The sequence below is a fragment of the Balaenoptera musculus genome, chromosome 19 (genome assembly GCF_009873245.2).
Source record: "Balaenoptera musculus isolate JJ_BM4_2016_0621 chromosome 19, mBalMus1.pri.v3, whole genome shotgun sequence".
Lineage (NCBI taxonomy): Eukaryota > Metazoa > Chordata > Mammalia > Artiodactyla > Balaenopteridae > Balaenoptera > Balaenoptera musculus.
This window is the reverse complement of record NC_045803.1, coordinates 26,800,870-26,823,324: the sequence shown is the minus strand read 5'-3', so window position 1 is coordinate 26,823,324 and position 22,455 is coordinate 26,800,870. Positions and strand designations below refer to the sequence as shown.

Below are 22,455 nucleotides of genomic sequence, written 5' to 3'. Positions count from 1 at the left end.
GATGGGAGAGTCACATTTTCCTGACTTGGGGAACTCCTAGTCTGAGAGCAGATAGCAGACTCTCATTTTCCCCGATGACAGAGACATATTTATCCCTGGACTGTAGAACTCCCAGTCTGATGGAGGAGACACATGGCTCCTAATCTTGGCCCAGTCTATCACTGATGGGGACGAGATTGTTCCTGTCACAGGAGGGCACCTCCTCTGATGGGAAAGGCAGTCTGTGCCCATAGATAGCTTGAGAGTCAGATAAAACAACATGCATGGAAAAAAGAGATCAATCTAGAGTCCCTTTGAAAAGCTAGCTGTGCAGTGTCTCTGTTTGTCTGTAGCCTCAGAAGTGATATTCCTGGCTCTGCAGATGCACCATCCTAATCCACAGGGCTGGACACAAATGACACAGAATCGTCTGCCTCACAAGCATCCAGCCAAGGCCCCTCACCAGAGGATCCCAGCCAGAGCTGGCCTGAGGCCCCCATCGCTGGCATCTTATGCCAGTCTTGCCATAGGAGACTTTCTCAAGATCAGGGACATCTGGGCTGGCCCAGCTCCCAGAGGCCACCGACATGAAAAGAGAGGGGTCGGCGGAAACGCCATCTGCACATCATAAAGCCTCTTGGTGGTTCCCGGAGGCTGTCTCCAGCTGCGGCTGTGCTGCCCGGAAAAGCAGAGGAAGGTACCAAGTGGCCACGAGGGGGAGAGGGAGAAGGATGGCCAAGAGGAGAAAGCTGGGCTGCAGTTCTTCCACCCAGCACCTGACACACTTTGTAAATGAATGTCACCTGTTTGTCTCCCTGTCACTGCCCGGGACCACAGGTCATGCTTATCCCCGGAGGTGACTTGGTGACATGAGCAGTGTACAGTAGTGGTCATGCACTCCGATTTTAGAGTTGTACTGCCTAGGCTCAAATCCCAGATCCACTCTCTAGGCGAGTGAATGGACTTTGCTGAGGTTGTTTTCATACCTGTACATTAAAGATAATAATCATCACACCCGTAATCATGGAGTTGCTATAAGAATTGCAAGAAATAATACACGTGTTGAGCTGTACACCTTACATTCGTGCACTTGTTATACTCTGATAAAATTTCATTATAAAAGAGGTAATGTGTGTCCCGTGCCTGACTTAAAGAAGTACTCAGTCTCTACTGACTCTTATTATCATTGTCTTTCCTCCCAGATACTGTCCTGAGGCTCAGGAAGCAGGCACCTAAAAGGGGGTGGAGCTGTTGGGGATATTTCATTGGCCACCCACCCCCAAGGCCTCGCCCCCAGCACCAAGGCTACAGCTGATTGGACAGGAGGTGGGACCTGGTCCAAGGGAAGCTATCTATTGGCAGTTGAGCAGAGCCTGTCAGATTCTCCGTGGAGAATTTGAACTGGGGTCAGTCTGTTAGGTCGTGTGGATCGATGGTCCTCTGAAGAACAGAGGAAGAAGGCAGAGAGGAGGAGAGAGGTACAGAAAATTGAGAACAGCAGAGATGAGAGAAACAAAAGGTTCCTAAGAGACAGGAAGAGATGGTGGGGAGCCCCCGGTTTGGGGTTCTCACGTGATTTCCCAGTAGACAAATCTGTTCCGTAACTCCTGACTTTGGAGCCTGTGAGATGAATCCTGCCAAGAAGCACAAACCCATGTGCACAAACACAAGAAGAGTACACACATGTGCACATACCACACACACACACACGCCATGTCCCATCCTACCAACGTTCACGCACTCCTTTTTACTTTTTCTTGACAATTCCCTCCCACATCTGAACAACTTCCAGAATGGTAAATCTCAAAGGAGACTCATTTTGTTGAGTGGGTGCAAAAGCTGAGAGACGGAGATGAATCCTTCTGGACAATAGAATTTTTGGAGAAGGCAGAGAGAGAAGAGAGGAGGCGGCTGGCTGTAGGAGACGAAATACCGGCGCACAGAGAGATCTCATGGGGAATTTCATAAAGTGTCTGAACTGTGGTGTGTGATCCTAATAGCAAAACTTCATTAAAATCACCCCACTTGAGTAGCATTGACATATATACACTACCAAATGTAAAATGGATGGCTAGTGGGAAGCAGCCGCATAGCACAGAGAGATCAGCTCGGTGCTTTGTGACCACCTAGAGGGGTGGGATGGGGGGGTGGGAGGGAGGCTCAAGAGGGAGGGGAGATGGGGACATATGTATACATATAGCTGATTCACTTTGTTGTACAGCAGAGACTAACACAATATTGTAAAGCAATTATACTCCAGAAAAGATGTAAAAAAAAAAAAAAAATCACCTCACTTGCCATCTCGGTTCTGCTCACCTCCATGTCGGCTCCATTCTTGGAGGGTCTGCCCCCCACGGCTGGCAAGACAGCTGCTGCGGCATCTCCTAGAGCTGCATCATACCTTAACCATAGCCAACAGGGGTCTTGGTTTGGGTTCCCCCAGAAGCAGACCCCGAGACAAGGATTTGAATACGAGTCATTTATTAGGAAGTGATCACAGGAAATGCTGGTAGGGGAATGAGAAAGTGAGCCAGGGAAGGAAAAAAGTCAATAAAGGATGTGTTACTGAGCTAGTTATCTCTGCAGGCGTCCAGAGCCTAATCTTACTGAGGAGCTGTGAGAAACAGGGTAGAGCATGCATCCAAAAGGGAATTGCAGCATTTATCTACCAGCTCCCATCAGCCATTGGTTGAGGGCTGCTCCAGGGCTGGGCCTAGGACTCCTTACATGTTACACATGAGGCATGCCACTCTCCTCACCCGAATCCCAGCCCTGGCAGCTCCTTGGTAGAACTGACTCTGGTACTTGGGCCTGCTGCATGCATGAGCACAGTGGGCTCCAGCAGCCTGAGAGAGCCCTCAGGCAGAGTCCCGAGGACTGGCAGTTGGAAGTTCAGCCGGCGTTCATGGAAATGGCAGATGCCAGGGGGCTATGGTAGAGGCACAGACAGCAGCTACACCGACAAAAGTCTCATTGTATCTCAAAGGTTCTGACTGGGTCATATGTTCATCCCTGGACCAATCACTGAGGCCAGAGTGATGTGCTATGCTAATTATATTAGGCAAGGGGTGGAGGGGGACGGGGGAGGTCGGGGGTCAGGGACATGAGAAGGTGGTAAGGAGGCGTTCCCTCTGTATTTCATTTAAATGGGTGAGGGTGGACCACAGCAGCCCTCAGCAATACGGCTGATGGATGCTAGGTGGCCAGAAAAACAAAACACGCAAAGGTCCACTCCTCAATCGCCAAGTTAATTGGAAGGTGAGAAGGTTGTATTTGGCTTGTCAAAAGCCCTTCTGGTCGAACATTTGAGCTGGCCACTTGCCCTTATCAGAGTGTAAAGCATTAATTGAGTGCTGATTTGTGCCAGACACTGTGCCGGGCTCTGAGGGGGCACACACAAAAAGGTGTCACTTCTATTCTCTGAAAGCTCCTGGGCAAGGGTAGCAGTGGGGGAGGAAAAGACAATGACTACTGTTTCAACTACCATCTCATCATATCTGTTCATGAGATGCCCCTGATTGCAATACACACAGTTTTTATGAACCACCAAGCAAAACTAAAAGCCACCAATTAAATTATGTTACACCACGGATTGTAATTCCTTCCAATTTCAGAAATAGGGAATGTTTAAAAAGCCCATCTTAGAACTGATGGATTACAGTAATATTTTTATAGTTCATACAGGGTTTTTCCCAGGCATTATCCCATTAGATGCTTTCTACAAATATCAGGGGTAATATCGCTGCTATTTCCATTCCATGAAAATGCACTCAGAGTGGTCAAGTGACTTGCCCAAAGTCGTTAAGCTACTAAATGGTCAGAACAAGTCTCCACCCCAGGTCTGTAGCTGCAGAGCCAGGATACCATCAACCCTGCCTGGCAAACTTCTTTGAATCCTGGTTCTTCTTTTTACCAAATGTCGACTCCTCCCACCTCTGCTTCTGTCCTGCTCAAAACTGACAGGGAGCCCAACCAGCACCACCTCTTTCTGCTACCACCCACCCGCTTGCCCAAGCTTGAGATATTTCCAGCCCCAGGACCCTTACTCCTGAGAATATCTTCAATTAGAACTGCTTAGTAAAGGTTTATATGATAGTTTCCTCACATATATGCCTAAATGGTTCCAGGCTGAGAACCATGACTGGCTTCAAGAGCAAGGCAGAATAGGCAAGGTCCCAGGACAGATGGTCATGCTGCACAATTACCACCAGAGAGCAGCTCTGCCTAGAGACAATGGTAAACAGGAGGTTAACACTAGAGGGCTGCAAGTGACTCCCATCCCTGCCTCAGAATAGCAAATAATAATACTTACTGCCAACCCTTACTAAGCCCAGCCCTGTCCTAAGCACTTTCCGTGCATCAACTCACTGAATAATCACCAATGTGGTTGGTACATTTATTACCCCATCCTACAGATGAGGAAACTGAGGCTTTGAAAAAGTTAAGTAATGGGTCCAAGGTCATACAGCTAGAAAGGCGTAAGTCATGTATCTGTTCTACTAAAATCTGAGCCTCCTGAGCTCAGGGGCTGTGTCTTGTTCTTGTCTGAGGCCCCACAGACTCTAACACAATCACTATTTGCTTAATGAATTCTGTTGAAGTGAGAGCCTAGGGGCTCAAGGGCTGTTGCTGCATTCCCCACCCTCCCCCCCCACCGACTCATCCCTGCCCCTGAAGGAGATCACTAGGCTCAGTTCAAGCACTACCTCATCTAGGTGTGCTGTCTCTTGGACAGTGATTCTTAGAGCTTGTCCTGGCTCTGTTGTGCCAGAATCTCAGGATCCACAACTCACCGGTGGAAGAGAGAGTTTTACATTTTGCAGTGGCTTGGTAACTCTGAAGTTTCATCCTGTAGGTTGCTATCTTTGCCACATCCAAGAGTTGCTGGCTATGCAGTTGAGGGGGTGGGGGAAGAGCACAGGTAATGTGAATTCATTCAGCAATCCCCACTGGGCTCCCACTGTGAGCCAAACACCAGGTAAGTGGCTTGAGGGAGATAGCAGTAAGTGTGACACAATCCCTAATCCCCTCTTGGAAGAAAAAATCAGCGGCAGCCAGAAGGAAGAACACAGAAGGAAGTCCTGCCTACACTAAGAGAGAACCCCAGCTCTCTAATAATTTGGGCAACAAAAATGTATTATGCACAGGCTAAGTGCCAGGTGCAGGGGATATAGCAGTAAACACAAAAGAAAAATAGAACAGGTCTTGCCCTCATGAAGCTCTCTGTCTAATGGGGAGACTGATAATAAATAAATATGCAGTTGCAAATGTGATGTATTTAAAGGAAACAGGAAATGCAGAGTGGTAGGAAAGAAACTATTGATAAAAGAGGCTCATGTCAGCAGGGTTTGGGGGTTATCTTTCTGAGAATGATAAGAAGGAACCTGCTGTATGAAGAATGTGGGAACAGCTTTCCAGAACAAGAGAACAGCATGTATGAAGGCCATGCATTTAGAAGCATGTGGCATCTTTAAGACTAAAATTAGGGATATTATATCTGGAGTATAATGAGTCAAAATGGATTATGGCACAAGACTGGGTCAGAGAGGAGGGCCCAGGACAAAAGCTCAGGTTTTTATAATTCAAAGATACACGCACCACTATGTTCATAGCAGCACTATTCACAATAGCCAAAACACGGAAACAACCTAAATGTCCATTGATGGATGAATGGATAAAGAAGATGTGGTACATATATACACTGGAATACTACTCAGCCATAAAAAAGCACAAAATAATGCCATTTGCAGCAACATGGATGCAACTAGGGATTATCATACTAAGTGAAGTAAGTCAGAAAGAGAGAAACAAATACCAAATGATATCACTTATATGTGGAATCTAAAATGTGGCATAAATGAACCTATCTACAAAACAGAAACAGACTCATAGATATAGAGAACAGACTTGTGGTTGCCAAGGGGGGCGGGAGGGAGAGGGATGGACTGGAGTTTGGGGTTGGTAGATGCAAACGATTACATTTAGAAGGGATAAACAACAAGGTCCTACCGTATAGCACAGGGAACTATACCCAATATCCTGTGATAAACCATAATGGAAAAGAATATAAAAAAAGAATGTCTATACGTGTATAACTGAGTCACTTTGCTGCACAGCAGAGATTGCCACAACACTGTAAATCAACTAGACTTCAATTTTTTAAAAGCTCAGGTTTTATTTTATTTTATTTTTTATTTTCTTGGCTGCGCTGCGTGGCATGCGAGATCTTAGTTCCCCGACCGGGGAATCAAACCCGTGCCCCATGCTCCAGTGGAAGCTCAGAGTCCTAACCACTGGACCACCAGGAATTCCCCCAAAGCTCAGGTTTTATCTGAGTGTGAAGGAAGGCCACTGAAGGGTTATGAACAGGGTGAGGTTATGGTCTAAGCTAATCTGTGTTTGTAAGGTCACTCTGGCTGTCATGGGGAGAGTGGATGGAGAGTGAGGCAGAGTGGAAGCTGGGAAACATGGCAGCTCTTGCTAAGTCAATGTCAAGGACACATAGATGAGGGGGCTATTCCCTCCTAATGGGGACATATGGGAAGGCTTCGAGGAGGGGATTTTTCCCCAAGTGAAATCTCAAGAGGCAGGAAAAAAGGAGAAGGCTGCATTCCCCCTTCCAAGCTTTTTCCTCCTGAATAAAGGGAAAACTTCTTTTTCCTTTTTCTGCCTCAGAAACTAGAAAGCGATGAGCATTCATCAATCAGTATCTTCCAAATCACCTACACGGAGGATTAAACAACAATTATAACAAACCATCGGCAATTCCAAGTGAGAATAACCCAATGACATTATCAAATTTGGCATAAATAGATCTGGCCGAGCCTCACAAATTTTGTCCTGGGGCTGACAATGTCAGCAATTCCAAGTCTGATCCCCGCTGGCCTCTGAAAGACAAGATCACAGGAGAGCGAGAGGCAGAAAAAGCCTCCCTGGTTGCATTTCCCTGAGCAAATGGGCACATTTGCCTCTGGGATGAGCAGGGCAGTGTCAACCAAGCCGATCAGAATGTGATGAGTCAGGAAGAGTCTTTCTGCCAGCCCTTCATTGGTGACCAGCCTCATGAGGGCCAAGAGCTCACATTTTGTGAAGCCTGTTGTGTTCATTAAATACCGTATGCTTCTGTTCAACCAGGTATCGCCTGCCAGCCAAGTTTGCACGGCAACATGCCTCCAGGCTGCATCCATCTCAGGACAGGTACCAGTCCTCCCTGTTGTCTACATCCTCCTCTCACTGGACCCTCACAACAGTGGTCCCCTCAAGGCAGGTAGAGAAACTGAGTTGAGAAACTGTTTTGTTTTTGTTTCTACTAAATTGCTTTGCCTATCCAGCATCCATTCTCCAATCCTGTGGTAACAGCACCCTAATTTTTCTTGGGGATTTCAACTTAGGCCACCTGGTTTAGGTGGCACCGGCCTCCCACCCAAGTTCCAGGGCGGACTTATGATCTAGACTTGGCTTGTCATTGAAATCCACAACGATCAGGGCCACCTCCCCCCACCCTGCCCCTTCATGGTAATTGGTTCAGAGTGGACACATGATCGAAATCGGTTCAATCAGATAACCCCATGACTTTTTGCTGGACCCCTGGGGGAAGGAGCATTCTCTTTTCTCTGGATTGGGATCTATGAGGATGTCAGCTTGAAGCTGCTGAAGGCCATGACAGCCTGTCTGAGAATAGGACCAGTGCAGAGGAAGCAGAGCCAAGAGATAGAGAAAGCATGAATTTTTGGACATCATTTGAGCTTCTGAATGGAGCCATACCTAAAGCTCAACCTCATTAGGGGTGGGTTTCTGACACCGCCAAACAGAAGCATTCTGACTTTCACATGAAGGCTAAGCAATGCAAGGATAAGGACCAGGCATTCTGATTTCTAGTCCAGTGCTCTCACCCTACATCATGTTCCAGGTGACTTTATCCAACCACATGTCCAAACTTGACTAATCTGTATGGCTTTACGGTTTACTAAAAGAGAAATATTTTTAAAACAAAAACATCTGATCACAACATTGTTTAATCTAACTGAATCACAGAGCCATGGGAGGGTCCCTGGAGATCATATCATCGAGTGGTTTACAAAGATTTTTAGCAACTTCTTATTTCAAACGAAATATTAAGCAGAGCTCTTGTGTGTAAAAAATAAAAACAGTGTCTCTTTAGTGCAAATGTATTTTATCTTTTAAGTTAAAAGTTTTAACATTTACTATTTTAATAATCAATGACCTAGGGACTTCCCTGGTGGCGCAGTGGTTAAGAATCCGCCTGCCAATGCAGGGGACATGGGTTGGAGCCCTGGTCCGGGAAGATCCCACATGCCGTGGAGCAACTAAGCCCATGCGCCACACGACCGAGCCTGCACTCTAGAGCCCGCGAGCCACAACTACTGAGCCCAAGTGCCACAACTACTGAAGCCTGTGCGCCTAGAGCCCGTGCTCCGCAATAAGAGAAGCCACCACAACGAAGAGTAGCCCCCGCTCGCTACAACTAGAGAAAACCTGCACACAGCAACGAAGACCCAAGGCAGCCAAAAGTAAATAAATAAAAAATAAAGAAATTTTAAAAAAATAATCAGTGACCTAAATTTCAATGTGTTTGTTTCCAAGGTGTAAAAAAAAATTGGTTAAATAGGGAATCAATAGAGAAAAATCAATGAAACCAAAAGCTAGTTCTCTGAAAAAAAATAAATAAAATCAATAAGCCTCTAGCCAGGCTAACAAAAAAAGAGACACAAATTACTAATATCAGAAATGAAAGGGGTGGTGGGAGGAATTGGGAGATTGGGATAGACACATATACACTATTGATACTGTGTATAAAATAGACAACTAATGAGAACATACTGTATAGCACAGGGAACTCTACTTAATGTACTGTGGTGACCTAAATGGGAAGGAAATCCAAAAAAGAGGGGAATATGTATATGTATGGCTGATTCATTTTGCTGTACAGTAGAAATATAACATTGTAGAGCAACTATACTCCAATAAAAATTAATTTTAAAAAAACAAAAAAGGAATGAAAGAGGGGATATCATTACAGCTCCTACAGGCATTAAAAGGATAATACAGGAATACAATGAACAACTGTATGCCCACAAACTTGATAACCTGTATGAAATGGACCAATTGCTTGAAAGACAAATTTGCCAAACTCACAAAAGAAGAAATAGACCATCTGAATAGGTCCATATCTATTAAAGAAATTGAATCAATAATTAATAACCTTCCAAAAGAGAAAGCATCGGACCCAAATGGGTTCACTGCTGAAATCTACCAGAAATTTAAGAAAGAAATATACAAATTCTCTATAATCTCTTTTAGAGGATAGAAGCAGAGGGAATATTTCCTAACTCATTCTATGAGGCCAGCATTAGCCCAATACCAACATCAATCAGAAACATTATAAGAAAACTACACACCAATATCTCTCATGAACATAGATACAAAAATCCTCAACAAAATATTAGCAAATAGAATCCAATAATGCATATAAAAGAATTATATTCTACAACCAGGTGGGATTTATCCCAGGTACTCAGACTGGTTCAACCTTCAAAAATCACTTAACATAATCCATCACATCAACAGGCTAAGGAAGAATTAACATGATGATATCAATAGATAGAAAAAAAGCATTTGACAAAATCCAACACTCATTCATGATTTTAAAATTCTCAGTAAACTAGGAATAGAGGGGAACTTCCTCATCTTGATAAAGAACAGCTATCAAAAAAATCTACAGCTAACACCATACCTAACAGTATGCTCTCCCTCTAAGATCAGGTACAAGGCAAGGATGTCCCTTCTCACCACTCCTCTTCAACATTATACTGGAAATTCTAACCAATGCAACAAGACAAGATAAGAAAATACAGATTTGGAAGAAGAAATTGTCTTTGTTCACAGATTACATGATCATCTGTGTAGAAAATCTGAAAGAATTTTTTAAAAAGCTGGAACTAATAAGTGATCATAGCAGGTTGCAGGAATTAAGGTCAATATACAAAAGGCAATCCTTTTCCTATATACCATCAATGAACAAGTGGAATTTGAAATTAAAAAAACAATACCATTTATACTAGCACCCCCCCCCAAAATGAACTACTTAGGTATAAATCTAATAAAATATGTACAAGATCCATATGAGGAAAACTACAAAACTCTGATGAAAGGAATCAAAAAAGAACTAAATAAATGGAGAGATATTCCATGTTCACAGATAGGAAGACTCAATATTATCAAGACGTCAGTTGTTCCCAACTTGATGTATAGATTCAATGCAATCTCAATCAAAATTGCAGCAAATTATTTTGTGGATATTGACAAACTGATTCTAAAGTTTATATGGAGAGGCAAAAGACCCAGAGTAGCCAATACAATACTAAAGAAGAACAGAATTGGAAAACACACAGGGACTTCCCTGGTGGTCCAGTTACTACTGGACCAGAATCCACCTTCCAATGCAGGGGATGCAGGTTCAATCCCTGGTCAGGGAACTAAGATCCCGCATGCTGTGGGCCAACTAAGCCCGCACGCCACAAATACTGAGCTCACGTGCTTCAACTAGAGAGCCTGCGTGCCGCAAACTACAGAGCCCACACGCTCTGGAACCCACACGCCACAACTACAGAGCCCTGGAGCCTGCATGCCACAACTAGAGAGAGAAAACCCGCAAGCCACAACTAGAGAGAAGCCCGCATGCCGCAACGAAAGATCCCACGTGCCGCAACTAAAGCCCAACACAGCCAAAATAAATAAATAAATTTTTTTAAAAAAATAGTTGGAAGACACACTACTCAACTTCAAGACTTACTGTAAAGCCACAGTAATCAAGACAGTGTGGTGTTGATGAAAGAACAAACAAATAAATCAGTGGAACAGAATTGATAACACAGAAATAGATGCCTATAAATATAATCTACTGACAGGAGTAAAGGCAGTATAATGGAGAAAAGAATCTTTTCAACAAATGGTCCTGGAACAACTGAACATCCATATGTAAAAAAATGAATCAGGACAAAACCTTACACCCTTCACAAAAATTAACTCATATTTCCTATTTGATCGAGGGCTCCAGGTTTATCTTTATCATGGCAGAATCTGCGTCCAAATGACTTTGCAGTTGTCTGCAATGGGCACCATGGCTTGGACTTACTGCACTTGAGCAAGTGGCTCCGGGGCCACAAGGGCAGAGGCAGCCCAGGATATCTACATGGACAGCTGCCATCTGCCACCTCTCTTTTGTTCACTCAGAGGCAGGCAGCTGGGGCCTCATGAACAACCCTGGAAGCTGCACCATCGACAGCCTGTCACAGCGAATCACCTCAGGCTGCTGCATCCCCAAAGAGCTGCTCAGCGACCCAGCCTCGGCCCCCTCTGGGGCTCTCCCAGCAGCACAAACAGGCTGGTGCCAGGTAGGCCCATCCCTGCTGCCAAACTGGGGCACCTGCTCCAGCTGCTGGGGGTCTGGGCTCGGGAAATGCCACCTCCCCCTTTTCCCCCGGGGACAGAGTGCAGGGCACCCCCAGAGTATCCAGGAGAACGGCAGTTTCCTGCGCCATTATATTTACTTGGGAAGGCTTTCACTGTGCAAGAAGCCTTTTCACTTACCCTGACCCTCATGCCAACAACACAGGCTGCACAGGGCAGGTTCTGCCCATTCCTCACAGGAGAAAACTGAGGCTCAGACAAAGGAAGACAAGAGAAGAAGTAGTAGCCCGAGGACAACTGGTCATGGGAGATCTTCGCCCTGCCTCACTGCTGCATTAGGGGGCTTTGGGGAACACAGCAGGGCAGAGGGGAAGGTCGTGGGAGCCCCTGATGCTCAGGCCTTTCAGTGTGTCTAGATCAGGGGGTCGGCTCCCAGTAAGCCTTTTTCGTCTGACAGCTATAAGGGGATTCCTGTAAAGGGTCCCCACCAGCTCTCCCAGAACTGCCCCAACCAAGGGAGACCACACTCTATCCCAGGGTCAGCTGTGTCCCAGGGCGCCCTCTCCACAGAGGCGCCAAGGTCAGAAAGAAGGCCCAGCTGTGGTGGGAGCCTGGCACACCTCAAGGTAATGAGTCTGCTCAGGGCCTGGCCTGCCCCAGCCTCAGGCCCACTGTGCAGCTGCAGAGAGGCCTGGGCCTGAGAGAGCCGGTCAGAGGCCATTTCCTGGGAATGCCACACCCCCCAGTGGCCAGCCTTCCCCAGTGCCTCTCTCCTCCTCCTCCTTCTCAGATTCTCCCAGAGGCCACCAGTTACCTCCTGTCCCCAACTAAAAGACCGTCGGGGAGGACAGAGTGGGGGAATCATCTCACAAAACAGTGGTAATTATTCATTCCTTCATCCAACAAATATCTCTTGAGGGCCTGCGCTGAGCCTGGCACTGTGCTAGGTGCAGAGGACACAGTGCAAGGGAGACAGACCCACTCCCTGTCCCCAAGGAGCTGGGAGTCCAGTGGGGAGAGTGGACAAACACGCACACAGACGGGTAACTGATACGTAACTCCACAAAGGGAAGCAAAGCCACACGGGGCTGAGGAGTCAGAAGTGCTGCTGAGGCAGTCACCCTGGAGCCCAGGATGACCCGAGGGCAGGAGCCAGGCCAGGAGCTGAGGGGAGAGTATTCCGGGCACAGGGAAGAGCAGAGGCTGTGGTCCTGGGTGTGTCAGAACAAGTGAGGAGGCTGGTGTGGCCCAGCCACGGTGACAGGGGGAAGAAGTGGGGCTGGAGAGATAATGAGACCAGATCAGGCCCTGAAAGCCAAGGTAAGGGTTTGGCTTTGACTCTGAGGAAGATGGAGAGGCACGAGACAGTTCTGAGCAGGAGAGTGACATTATCTGAATCACGTTTTTAAAGGATCATAGAATATTTTAAAATTAGGACTTCCCTGGTGGCTCAGTGGTTAAGAATCCGCCTGCCAATGCAGGGGACACGGGTTCGAGCCCTGGTCTGGGAAGATCCCACATGCTGCGGAGCAACTAAGCCCATGCACCACAACTACTGAGCCTGTGCTCTAGAGCCCGCGAGCCACAACTACTGAGCCTGTGGGCCACAACTACTGGAGCCCGCACGCCTAGAGCCCGTGCTCCACAACAAGAGAAGCCACCGCAATGAGAAGCCCGCACACCGCAACAAAGAGTAACCACCACTAGCTGCAACTAGAGAAAGCCCGCCAGCAGCAATGAAGACCCAATGCAGCCAAATGTAAATAAATAAATAAATTTATTTTAAAAAATTAATGCTAGCAGCTGACATTTACTGAGCACTTACTCTACACCAGGTCTCACTCTCGGTGTTTTGATTCTGACTTCCACCCTCTAGCTGTGTAACATAGGTGGCTCCTGTCTGGTCCTGATGCTGCCTCTGTAAGATGGACACGCTATCTCCTCCTCTGGGTGTTGCAGGGAGGACACTGAGGAAGGGTCCAGGCTGGTGAGTGCACAGCAGATGCTCAACAAGCGTCACAGCAGTTATTCATGCCCAAAGCATCAGGGGCTGTGTTCTAGGAATCTGGTGAAATGCATCAGGCCAGTCCACCTTGGAAAGAGAAAGCATCCATTCAGCCTCCACGACGGAGGTACAGCAAACCAGTCTGCAAGGGAAGCGACAGAGGCCCACAGATGTAGGAAGGTGCTGGGTGGGACTAAGCAAGGTAAAGAGCCAGCCTTGTCCTCTCCCATTGTGCTCCTCTTCTTCCACCAATAAGGATGCACGAGAGAGAAGCTCCCTCTCCTTATGAGGGGTGACCAGCTGCTGGCAAGGAGCCTCCACTCGCAGCCCAGGTCAGAACCAGGCCCCTACACAGGTCTCACAAAACCTGAAGTTTGGGGACTTCCCTGGTGGTCCAGTGGTTAAGAATCCACCTTCCAATGCAGGGGATGCAGGTTCAATCCCTGGTCGGGGAACTAAGATTCCCACATGCCACGGGGCAACTAAGCCCGCACGCTCCAGAGCCTGTTTGCCACAACTAGACAGAAGCCCAGGCGCCACGAGGAAAGAGCCCACATACCACAACTAAGACCCGACGCAGCCAAAAAAATAAATAAATACTAAAAAAAAAAAACCTGAAGTTTGGCCATTAGAGAGCTGGTCCATCAAGTCAAGCAGTCATCTTCTATTGGTCAAGTACCCCTTGTTCCATAACAGCAAAACTATTTCCATTCTTCAACTTACCTTTTGATCCTTCTCAAGGCACAAACATCCATTTCTACACCTTTATGTGAGTATATGCATCCTCTTCTGGAATTTGTTTTCATCTAACACTACTCCAAACATGCAGGAAGGGACTTTGGAGATTATCTGACCCTCTTTTTGAAGAGCAGTGTGACCTAATGGTTAGAATGTGGGGTTTGGAGGTAGGCAGACAAGGATTCAGATCCCAGACAGGCAAGCTGTGTGCCCTTGGATAAACCAACTAACTTCTCCAGGCCTCAGTTTCCTCACCTGTGGGACAGGGATAAGTGTGCTCTTCTCACCCACCTAGAAGAGGATAAAAGGGGATGGCAGCGTGGGCAACACTCCAGCCAAGTCCCCTGTACAGGCAATTGCTCAGTTTCTGTCATTTCTTTCCTTCTTATTGACATATGTAATAGGCTCAGAAAGCTTATTTGTATAAATTTTTTATACAAATACTATATAACAAATTATACTAAGACTTGGTGGTTTAAGTAAACATACATTTATTATCTTACAGTTCCTGTGGGTCATGAGTCTGAGCATAGTTTCCCTGGGTCTTCTGCTTTGGGGTCTCTCCAAGTCTGCAATCAAGGTGTGAGCCAGGGCTGAGGTCTCATCTGAATGCTCCACTGAGGAAGGATTCACTTTGAAGCTCAGGTGGTTGTTGGCAGGACCAATGGCTCAAGGGCTGCTGGACTGACAGCCTCAGCTCTTGCGGGGTGTTGGTTAGAGGCTGCCCTCCATTCCTTGCACGTGAGCCTATCCAACATGGCAGCTTGCTTCACCGAAGCATGCAAGCCAAGAAGACAATAGAGTTGGCTAACAAGACAAAAGTCACAATCTTCTGGAACCGAATCACAGAAGTGACATCTCATCACTTCTGCCATATTCTGTGGTCAGAAGTAAGTCTCTAGGCCAGTCCACGGTCAATTGGAGGAAGTGACTACCAGGAGGCAGGAATCTTTAGGGGTCATTTTAGACTCTGCCTGACTCTAAAATGTTCATTTCAACTAGAATTTTCTGGTGCCTTTTAGGTGCCAGGCACTATCCTTGGGCTGGGAATAAAAAAGTAGACGAGTTGAGGTTTCTATCTCCCAGGAACTTTTTTCTGTGAAGTGTTATCTGCTTCAGGTTCTTACTCACTTTTCACTGCTGTGAATACTTTGGGACCTAGGTAAGATCTCTGTTGAGGAAAGGAGGGAAATTACTAACTCCCTAATGTAAATGAGTTAACTGGACCCTTTCCCTCCATCACAGGGTGTTCAGAGGGAAGACACACACACACACACACACACAGAGTGAGCTAGTTCTGAGGGGCCTTTGCAGAGTAGTGGTCACTGTGTTGGGTGCTATGGACACAAAGGTCCTGTGCTCCCCAGATCAAACCCTGCCCTGGGGGAGCATACTGGGTGATGAGGAGAAGGCAGGAAAACTCACAGGTTCAGCCTGGAGTGAGCCAGACCCACTCCATAGTGGAGGCCAGACCCATAGGGGGAGCTGGCAAAGCAGTTCTCCTTAAAGCAAAAACAGTTATAGCCAGTAGTTGAAAAGCTGAAACCAAGCTTTGCTCTATACTTAGGGGGCTTTGGTGGCTTGATTTCAGAGCAACAGAGGTTCCCTTCTCCAACACCCCTCTTGCTCCACTCTGACATCCACCTCACAGATGCCAGAGAGGCTTGTTACAGGGAGCTAACAGACACAAACTCTTAGCCTTTGTGAAAAAGCAGCTCCCCTCCTCTAAAGGAACCTCATCTTCACTGACTAATCACTGGGGTCTGGTGGGGACTGCCAGTCATAGACTCTAACTCCTCTTGGCCATAGGGGTGGACTTGGTATCCAAGCTGGATCAATCTCCCATTCCCTTGCCTATAAAACATGTGAGCCAAGCCAAGCCAGTCAGAGCCCTCCCCTGAAATTTTTTCCTGGGTGAAGCTGATAGGGAAGAAAGAGACTCGTTTCCCAATTGGTCAGGATACAGCTGCTGGTAACTGTGTTTTCAGCCATGTAGGGGGAAAAAAATGGAGCCCAAAAAAATGGAGCCCAAGGGATGAGACAAAGAAAGAGAGAGAGACCTCACAGTATGAAATCCCTGGTTCCCATCTTTCTTCAGGCGAGCTTTACTCCTGTCCTTCCTGGACATGTGACCCAATACATCTTTTTATTTACTTGAAATAATTCAAACTGGATTTCTGTCATTATCCAACCATAGGGCTCAGAATTACAAGTCTACCATTTCACCACTGCAGTTCAAGTTAAAGCTACAGATCTTCCTGGGAGAAGTAATCCAGAGGTCCAAACTCTTACTCAAGTATAAATGACTAATGTCAGCTCCTTTCTTGAGAGCAAGCGGTGATTATAGGTTTATCTGAAAACAAACAGGGCACTGTAACTCTAAAGGTAGAGACAATCAAGACCTCCTTCATCAGGTTCACAAGATTATGATACAGATTCAGAAAACCTGGATTTGAAGCCTGGCTTTACCACTAACTGGCAACTTACTTAATTTCTCTGGGTATCCATTTCCTCATCTGTAAAATGGGAATAAGAATATTTCTGCCCTTCCTACCTTACAAGGTTGTCATGTAGAAAAATATCAACATCATTTTGTTTCCCTGCAGCCATAATCCCTGGATGTGCTATCTTAAACACACCTTAACATTTTATTTAGGTCAATGCCAGTGAGCAAAAATGTGAATAACTCATCTCACCAGTAAGACTCAGCATCTAAGGATAAAAGTGAATGAGAAGAAGGGCTTAAAACAGGATTGAGGAGTAGACATCCATCTACAGAGCAATAGTGTTAGTCTGGACCCCCACTTGGTGTGGATCCAGATATATTTTCATCATTTTTTCAATCTAATTTCTAAATTTTCTTTCTTTTTATTTCAAAAAAATTAAACATGCACATGAGAAAATTTTCAAACCATACAGAGAAGCATAAAACTAAACCAATCCACTCCACCTCCAGTCCTATTCACCTGAGATAACCACTGTTAACAGTTCTTGAGTATCCATCACAGCCTTTTAATCCAGATGACAAGACTTATTTCCATAAATGCATCTTACCTAATACACTCTGCTCCATACTTTGTTGATGTTGTTTTAATTAAGGTCTTGGAGGCCTTTACATATCATCACATTACTTTTTTGTTGTTGTTGTTGTTTAAGTTACAGTCCTTCAGTTACCAAGGTGCTGGATTTGCTGGATCTGGCATCCAGTACAGGGTTCAACAAATACTGTTAAAGGGAAGATAGAAGCTAGGGAAAGTGGGATAAAAGGGAGGAGTCAGTAAAGGAGGAAGGGTGATGAAAAGAAAAAGGAAGAAAGGAAGGAGGGGGCAAGGAGGAGGGAGGGAGGGAAGGAAGAGAGAGATGAAGAGGAAGGAAGGGAGAGTGACGGAGAAAAAAGGGAGTTTCAGAGTGGTGGATCCCACCCTGGCCCCGCCCCCGGGCCGGACTCCGGGCCGCAGGCTGCAGAGCCACCTCCAGCCGCCAGGGGCCGCCACGCGCAGCCGGCCGCTCTCTGCGCGCGCGGCAGGCCCTCTCTCCCGCCTCCGCCGGCCTCTCGCCGACCCGCAGCCGCTCTCGGGCTCCGGCCGGGTCTTGCGCGCTCGGGCGCTGCTGGGTCTCTTCGTGAGAAGCCTCGCGCCGTTCGGCGCACGCCGTACCCCTGCCTCGAGGCGCGGGGTCTCGTGGGCCCCGCCCCCGCCCTCCGCTCGCCTGGCCCGGACCGGAAGCGGCGCCGCACGGCCTGGGCCTGGCGCGGGGGGCGGGCACCGGGGCCCGGTCGGACATGGGCAAGAAGCACAAGAAGCACAAGTCGGACAAACACCTCTACGAGGGTGAGGAGTGGGCCGCGGTGGGGGGCGGCGAGCCCGCGGTGGAGGGTGGCGAGCCCGCGGCGGCTCGGTGGGGTTTTCGTGCGTTCGAGACTACCCTCGAGTGTCCGAGGCGGGCCGGGGGCCGCACCTCCCGCGGGCAGGCCCGGACCCGCGAAGGGGGCGCGGCCCGCGTGAGCCGCGCAGACCCCAGGCGAGGGCGGCATTCGAACCCGGGACCCCCGGCCCGGGCGGGTCTCTTGTTGAGAGGTGTGAGGCGGCCCGGGAACGTTCGGGGCGTCCACTCGGCGAGTGCCCGTCATTCAACAGGTGCTTCGTGGGCCGCCCACTGCGTGCCCCGGGCCGCCTCGGTCTGTGCGCCTCATTTTCTCCCGTCCAGCGGTCACTCTTCGTTGTGGATACTGCCCCGCGAGGTTCTCCTTTAATTGAAGCCCTTTCCTTTCATTTAAGAGTATGTAGAGAAGCCCTTGAAGCTGGTCCTCAAAGTGGGAGGGAACGAAGTCACCGAGCTCTCCACGGGCAGCTCCGGGCACGACTCCAGCCTCTTAGAAGACAAAAACGAACATGACAAACACAAGGACCGAAAGCGGAAAAAGAGAAAGAAAGGAGAGAAGCAGGTTCCAGGGGAAGAAAAGGGGAGAAAACGGAGACGAATAAAGGTAAAGGTCGTTGCGTTGCTTCAGCTTTGCAGGTGGTGCCAGTTTCTGAGGGTTGCCGCCTCCCGCTGCCAACCTTGCTTTATTTTCTTTGTGTCTAGCGAGATGCTGAAACGCTTGTAAAATCGGACTTGTCTTGAGCAGGAGCAGGGCAGAATAGAAACATGAATCATCTGTGAGCTTCAACAACTCTTTCTTTAATTATACTCTTAGTTGTACTCACACATCAGGTGAGTGAGCAGCTAAGTCCTGATTTTCAGGAGCTGCTTCCTACCATCTAGGAAAGGTAAAAGTCATGCTCAAGAAAGCCTCAGTGTTCGAGGTTTGTGGAAAATAGTCATTTCAAAAGTTATTAGGATTCACATTTTGTTCTGAAATAAATACTACAGTGCCAAATACATAATGAACAGTTTTCATATTTTAGAACAAAGTTTGAGTCTATTGATGGGATAATTTGATCAGAGACCTTTAAAGGATATGACACCAGTGATAAAAATAAGCATTTTCATAACCATTTGCAGTTAATAGAAAGTAAAAAAGAAAGTAGCTGCCATCTCTATCTGTAAGCTGGGTAAAATAGTAATAATAATTAACTTTCCTTCCAAGGATGATCACATACATACCTGGAATTGTCCTACTAGACTTCTGCACTTCCCAAATGTAACCTGTCACGAAGTGACTTGTTGAATCAGTTACTGGATCTTGAAGCTAGATTTCTGTAGGTTTAGTTTTATAATTTTTTTATATTTATATATACAACAGAAATGTTCTAGTCCATGTGATTAAACACATCGGTGAGTCACTAAATCTTAGAGATTCTCTTTTTGGAATTTCTTAATTATGTGCCTTTCTGCCCCAATGTCTGTTGCCTTCGTCTAGATTGTGACAATATATAGAACTGTCTAACGTTTTTTTTCCCCTAAACTATAAAAGCCATATATGCCTATGATTTTTTTTTTTTTTGAAAGAAATTCAGGTAATACAGAGGTGAACAAAATGGAAGGGAAAAAAGTTTTGCTCACTCAGGTACCTCGTTTAGTCTTCCTCTTCAGAGGTAACCAGTTTTGTTTCGTTTTTTTTTAAATTATTTACTATTAGGAGTAAGGTAATTCATGAGTAGGTTTGACATAAATACACTACCATGTGTGAAATAGATAGCTAATGGGAACCTGCAGTATAGCACAGGGAGCTCAGCTCAGTGCTCTGTGATGACCTAGATGGGGGGGAGGGGGGGAGGGAGGTCCAGGAGGGAGGGGATATATGTATACATATAGCTGAGTCACTTCGTTGTACAGCAGAAACTAACACAACATTGTAAAGCAATTATACTCCAATTGAAAAAAAATTATATTAAAAAAAAGTCAAGAGTACTACAAGGCTTTTAACATAAAAGCGGTGTCCTGCTCCATCCTGGAGTTTTACTTCCCAAACTTTTTTTTTCTTTGGATGTTTATCTATCTCCATTTCTAAATGTAGGTTTATATTGCTCTTTACTGATTTATGTGTACATCTTTTACTGACATCATGTTGCTCAAGATGAGAATTTAAATTAGCATCCTTATATTGCTCCACGCCCCCGGTTTCCCTTCCTGCATTCTCCCCGTGTAGATACAGCTCAATATTCAGTGTTTATTTCTAATTATTGTTCATTGGAGACAAATGGAATATACAAATACAGATCTGATCTTGACCAATTGATTAATTGCTTTCATTTGTTTGGTTATCGTGTACTGATTCTTCCCAAACTTCTAACAGATTTGTAAAACCCATCTGATTTCTGTTTTTCACATGGTCGGACACTTCCCCTTTTTTGGAAACATCCATCTTGCAGCCCTCTGTCCCCTCCTGCTCTAATCTGGACTAGTTGTTCTCTAGGCCTTCTTTGCATTCTTTCTGGATCCCATGTCTTCCTCTTGACTTACTCCTTTGTTCTGGTGGAGTCTTAACTCTACGAACTTCCTAAGAAAGCATTCATAGGAGATAGATTTTTGTAGTTCTTACATGTTTGAAAATCTTTATTCTACTCCCATATACTCTCCTCATGTAGATTGATGGTTTGACTCAGCATGGAACTCCAAATTGGAAATTATTTTCTCCCAGAATTTTGAAAGCGTTGCATGCTGTTTTCTGGCTTCTAGATTTGCTATTGAGAAGTCTGTTGCCTTCTGATTCTTAGTCCTTTGTACATGACCGGTATGTGCTCTCTCAAAATGTTTAGAATCTTCCCCTTTATCTTCAGTGGTCTGTTGCACAATGGATATTCTTGTCTTCAGGTCTGAGATGTTTGCTTGAAGTATTTCTGTGATAGTTTCCTTCCCTCTGTTCTCTCTCTTCTCTCTTTCTAGAACCCCTGCCATTTAGATGTTGAACTTCTGGACTGATTCTCTAATTTTCTTATGGTTTTTTTTCCTCTTTTTCCTCTTTGTTTTTTGTGTTCTTCCTTCAAAGAGAGTTCCTAAACTTTGTCTTCTGGCTCTGCTCTTGAATTTTATTTCAGACCTTGTATTTTGAATTTCCAAGAACTTTTTCATGTTTTCTAATTGTCCTTGTTTTAATAGCATCCTGTTCTTGTTTTTACATGCAGGATCTTTTATTTCTCTGAAATATTAATTGATGAGTTTTTTTGATATTTTTCTTTTAAGTTTTTTTTTTGCTCCTTGCACTGTCTCTATTTCCCCTCAAGTTCTTCATTTTATTTGGTCTCTTTCTTTTGTGTTAAAAACATCATTTAGTTATCTGTTGAGCGTTTGTAATCTATTTGTATTTAAATGTGAAGCACAAAAAGGCTGATTGTATGCTTTGTGCCTAGACAAAGTTTGTCAGCTGATGGACTTCACTGTGGGCATCACTAAACAGAGACCTAATCATTTTGATTGGGAGCCGCCAAAGTTTTGCGCTTTTCCAGGTTTCTGGGGTTAGAGCTTTTCTCAGAGGTGTCTCCTTCCTTGCATGTAGGAGGTATCTTGCTTTCTCTGATCTGCAGACTCCTCCACTTGCCTTTCATCTCCCAAGTGTGTTGACATCTTTCACCCACTGTCGTCTCTTCTGTACTCTTTTTTCCTGCCATCATCTCGTTTAACTGGAAGTTGAGGTAACCCCTTTTAACCACTTCCGGTTTTAGTTCTGGCAGTTACTACCATTATGCCAGCTGATATACTCCTCGTTTCTTGTTTTATCAATTATCTCATCTTCTTATTAACTACATTGTATTTGGTTATATTGCTGTGCCATATTTTATTTTATATAACTTTTAAATGTTACAAATAATGCTGCATTGAACCTCATTGTTCACATCGCTTTGTATACTTTTATAAGGATATCTTCAGGATAGGTTCCGGGAAGTCTCCCCCTCTGCCCTTTCTTGACGGTGGCTCTAAGTATCATTAGCCACCTATATATTTTTATTTCATTGCAAATTAAGACGCTTTCGCATCCACAGTTTCATTTGGAAATAACATCCTGCAGAGTAGGGCAGGGAGGTGGATGATTTCCATTTTACAGAAGGTAAAGTGGAAACTCAGAATTGAAGTGAATTTGCCCAAGGTCCCACTTCCCCAGGACTCAGGGCTAGGGACTGTGGGATACTTCTGGGGTGTCACTGGTTCTGTAGAGCCTGTTTGGGTTATCCCTTTTTTCCAGGCTGGACTGGGGAGGGGGAAGAGGGGTTCCTTTGCTAGGGAGACTTCAGAAGGACACTGTTCTTTGAGCTGTACTCTGGATCTCCAGGGAGTTTTAGGAACAGCAGTTGCTTCTGGTCTTTTCTTGGGGAAAGTCTGCCGTGTGACACCTGTGGGCCTGAAAGGGGCTAGAGTATGTGTGG

The 22,455-nt window shown here is 45.9% G+C and overlaps 1 protein-coding gene and 1 long non-coding RNA gene across 6 annotated transcripts in view; one reads left to right on the top strand and one right to left on the bottom strand.

The window, feature by feature from the left end:
- LOC118884547 overlaps positions 1-17,487 on the bottom strand; it is a 61,479-nt gene extending 43,992 nt beyond the window's left edge. Inside the window, exon 1 of the long non-coding RNA XR_005017331.1 lies at positions 17,207-17,487. This is a non-coding gene — a long non-coding RNA (uncharacterized LOC118884547). The remainder of the gene's footprint in view (positions 1-17,206) is intronic.
- Positions 17,488-17,644: 157 nt separating this feature from the next.
- BRD7 (bromodomain containing 7) overlaps positions 17,645-22,455 on the top strand; it is a 40,861-nt gene continuing 36,050 nt past the window's right edge. For 2 of the 5 annotated variants that reach the window (XM_036832579.1, XM_036832578.1), the window contains exons 1-2: positions 17,651-17,982; positions 18,430-18,638. In XM_036832579.1, the coding sequence (XP_036688474.1) occupies positions 17,934-17,982; positions 18,430-18,638 (258 nt within the window). In that variant the 5' untranslated portion in view covers positions 17,651-17,933. Of the gene's footprint in view, positions 17,983-18,429; positions 18,639-22,455 lie in introns of all 5 variants that reach the window. The other 3 variants (XM_036832582.1, XM_036832583.1, XM_036832581.1) reach the window with 3 other exon arrangements.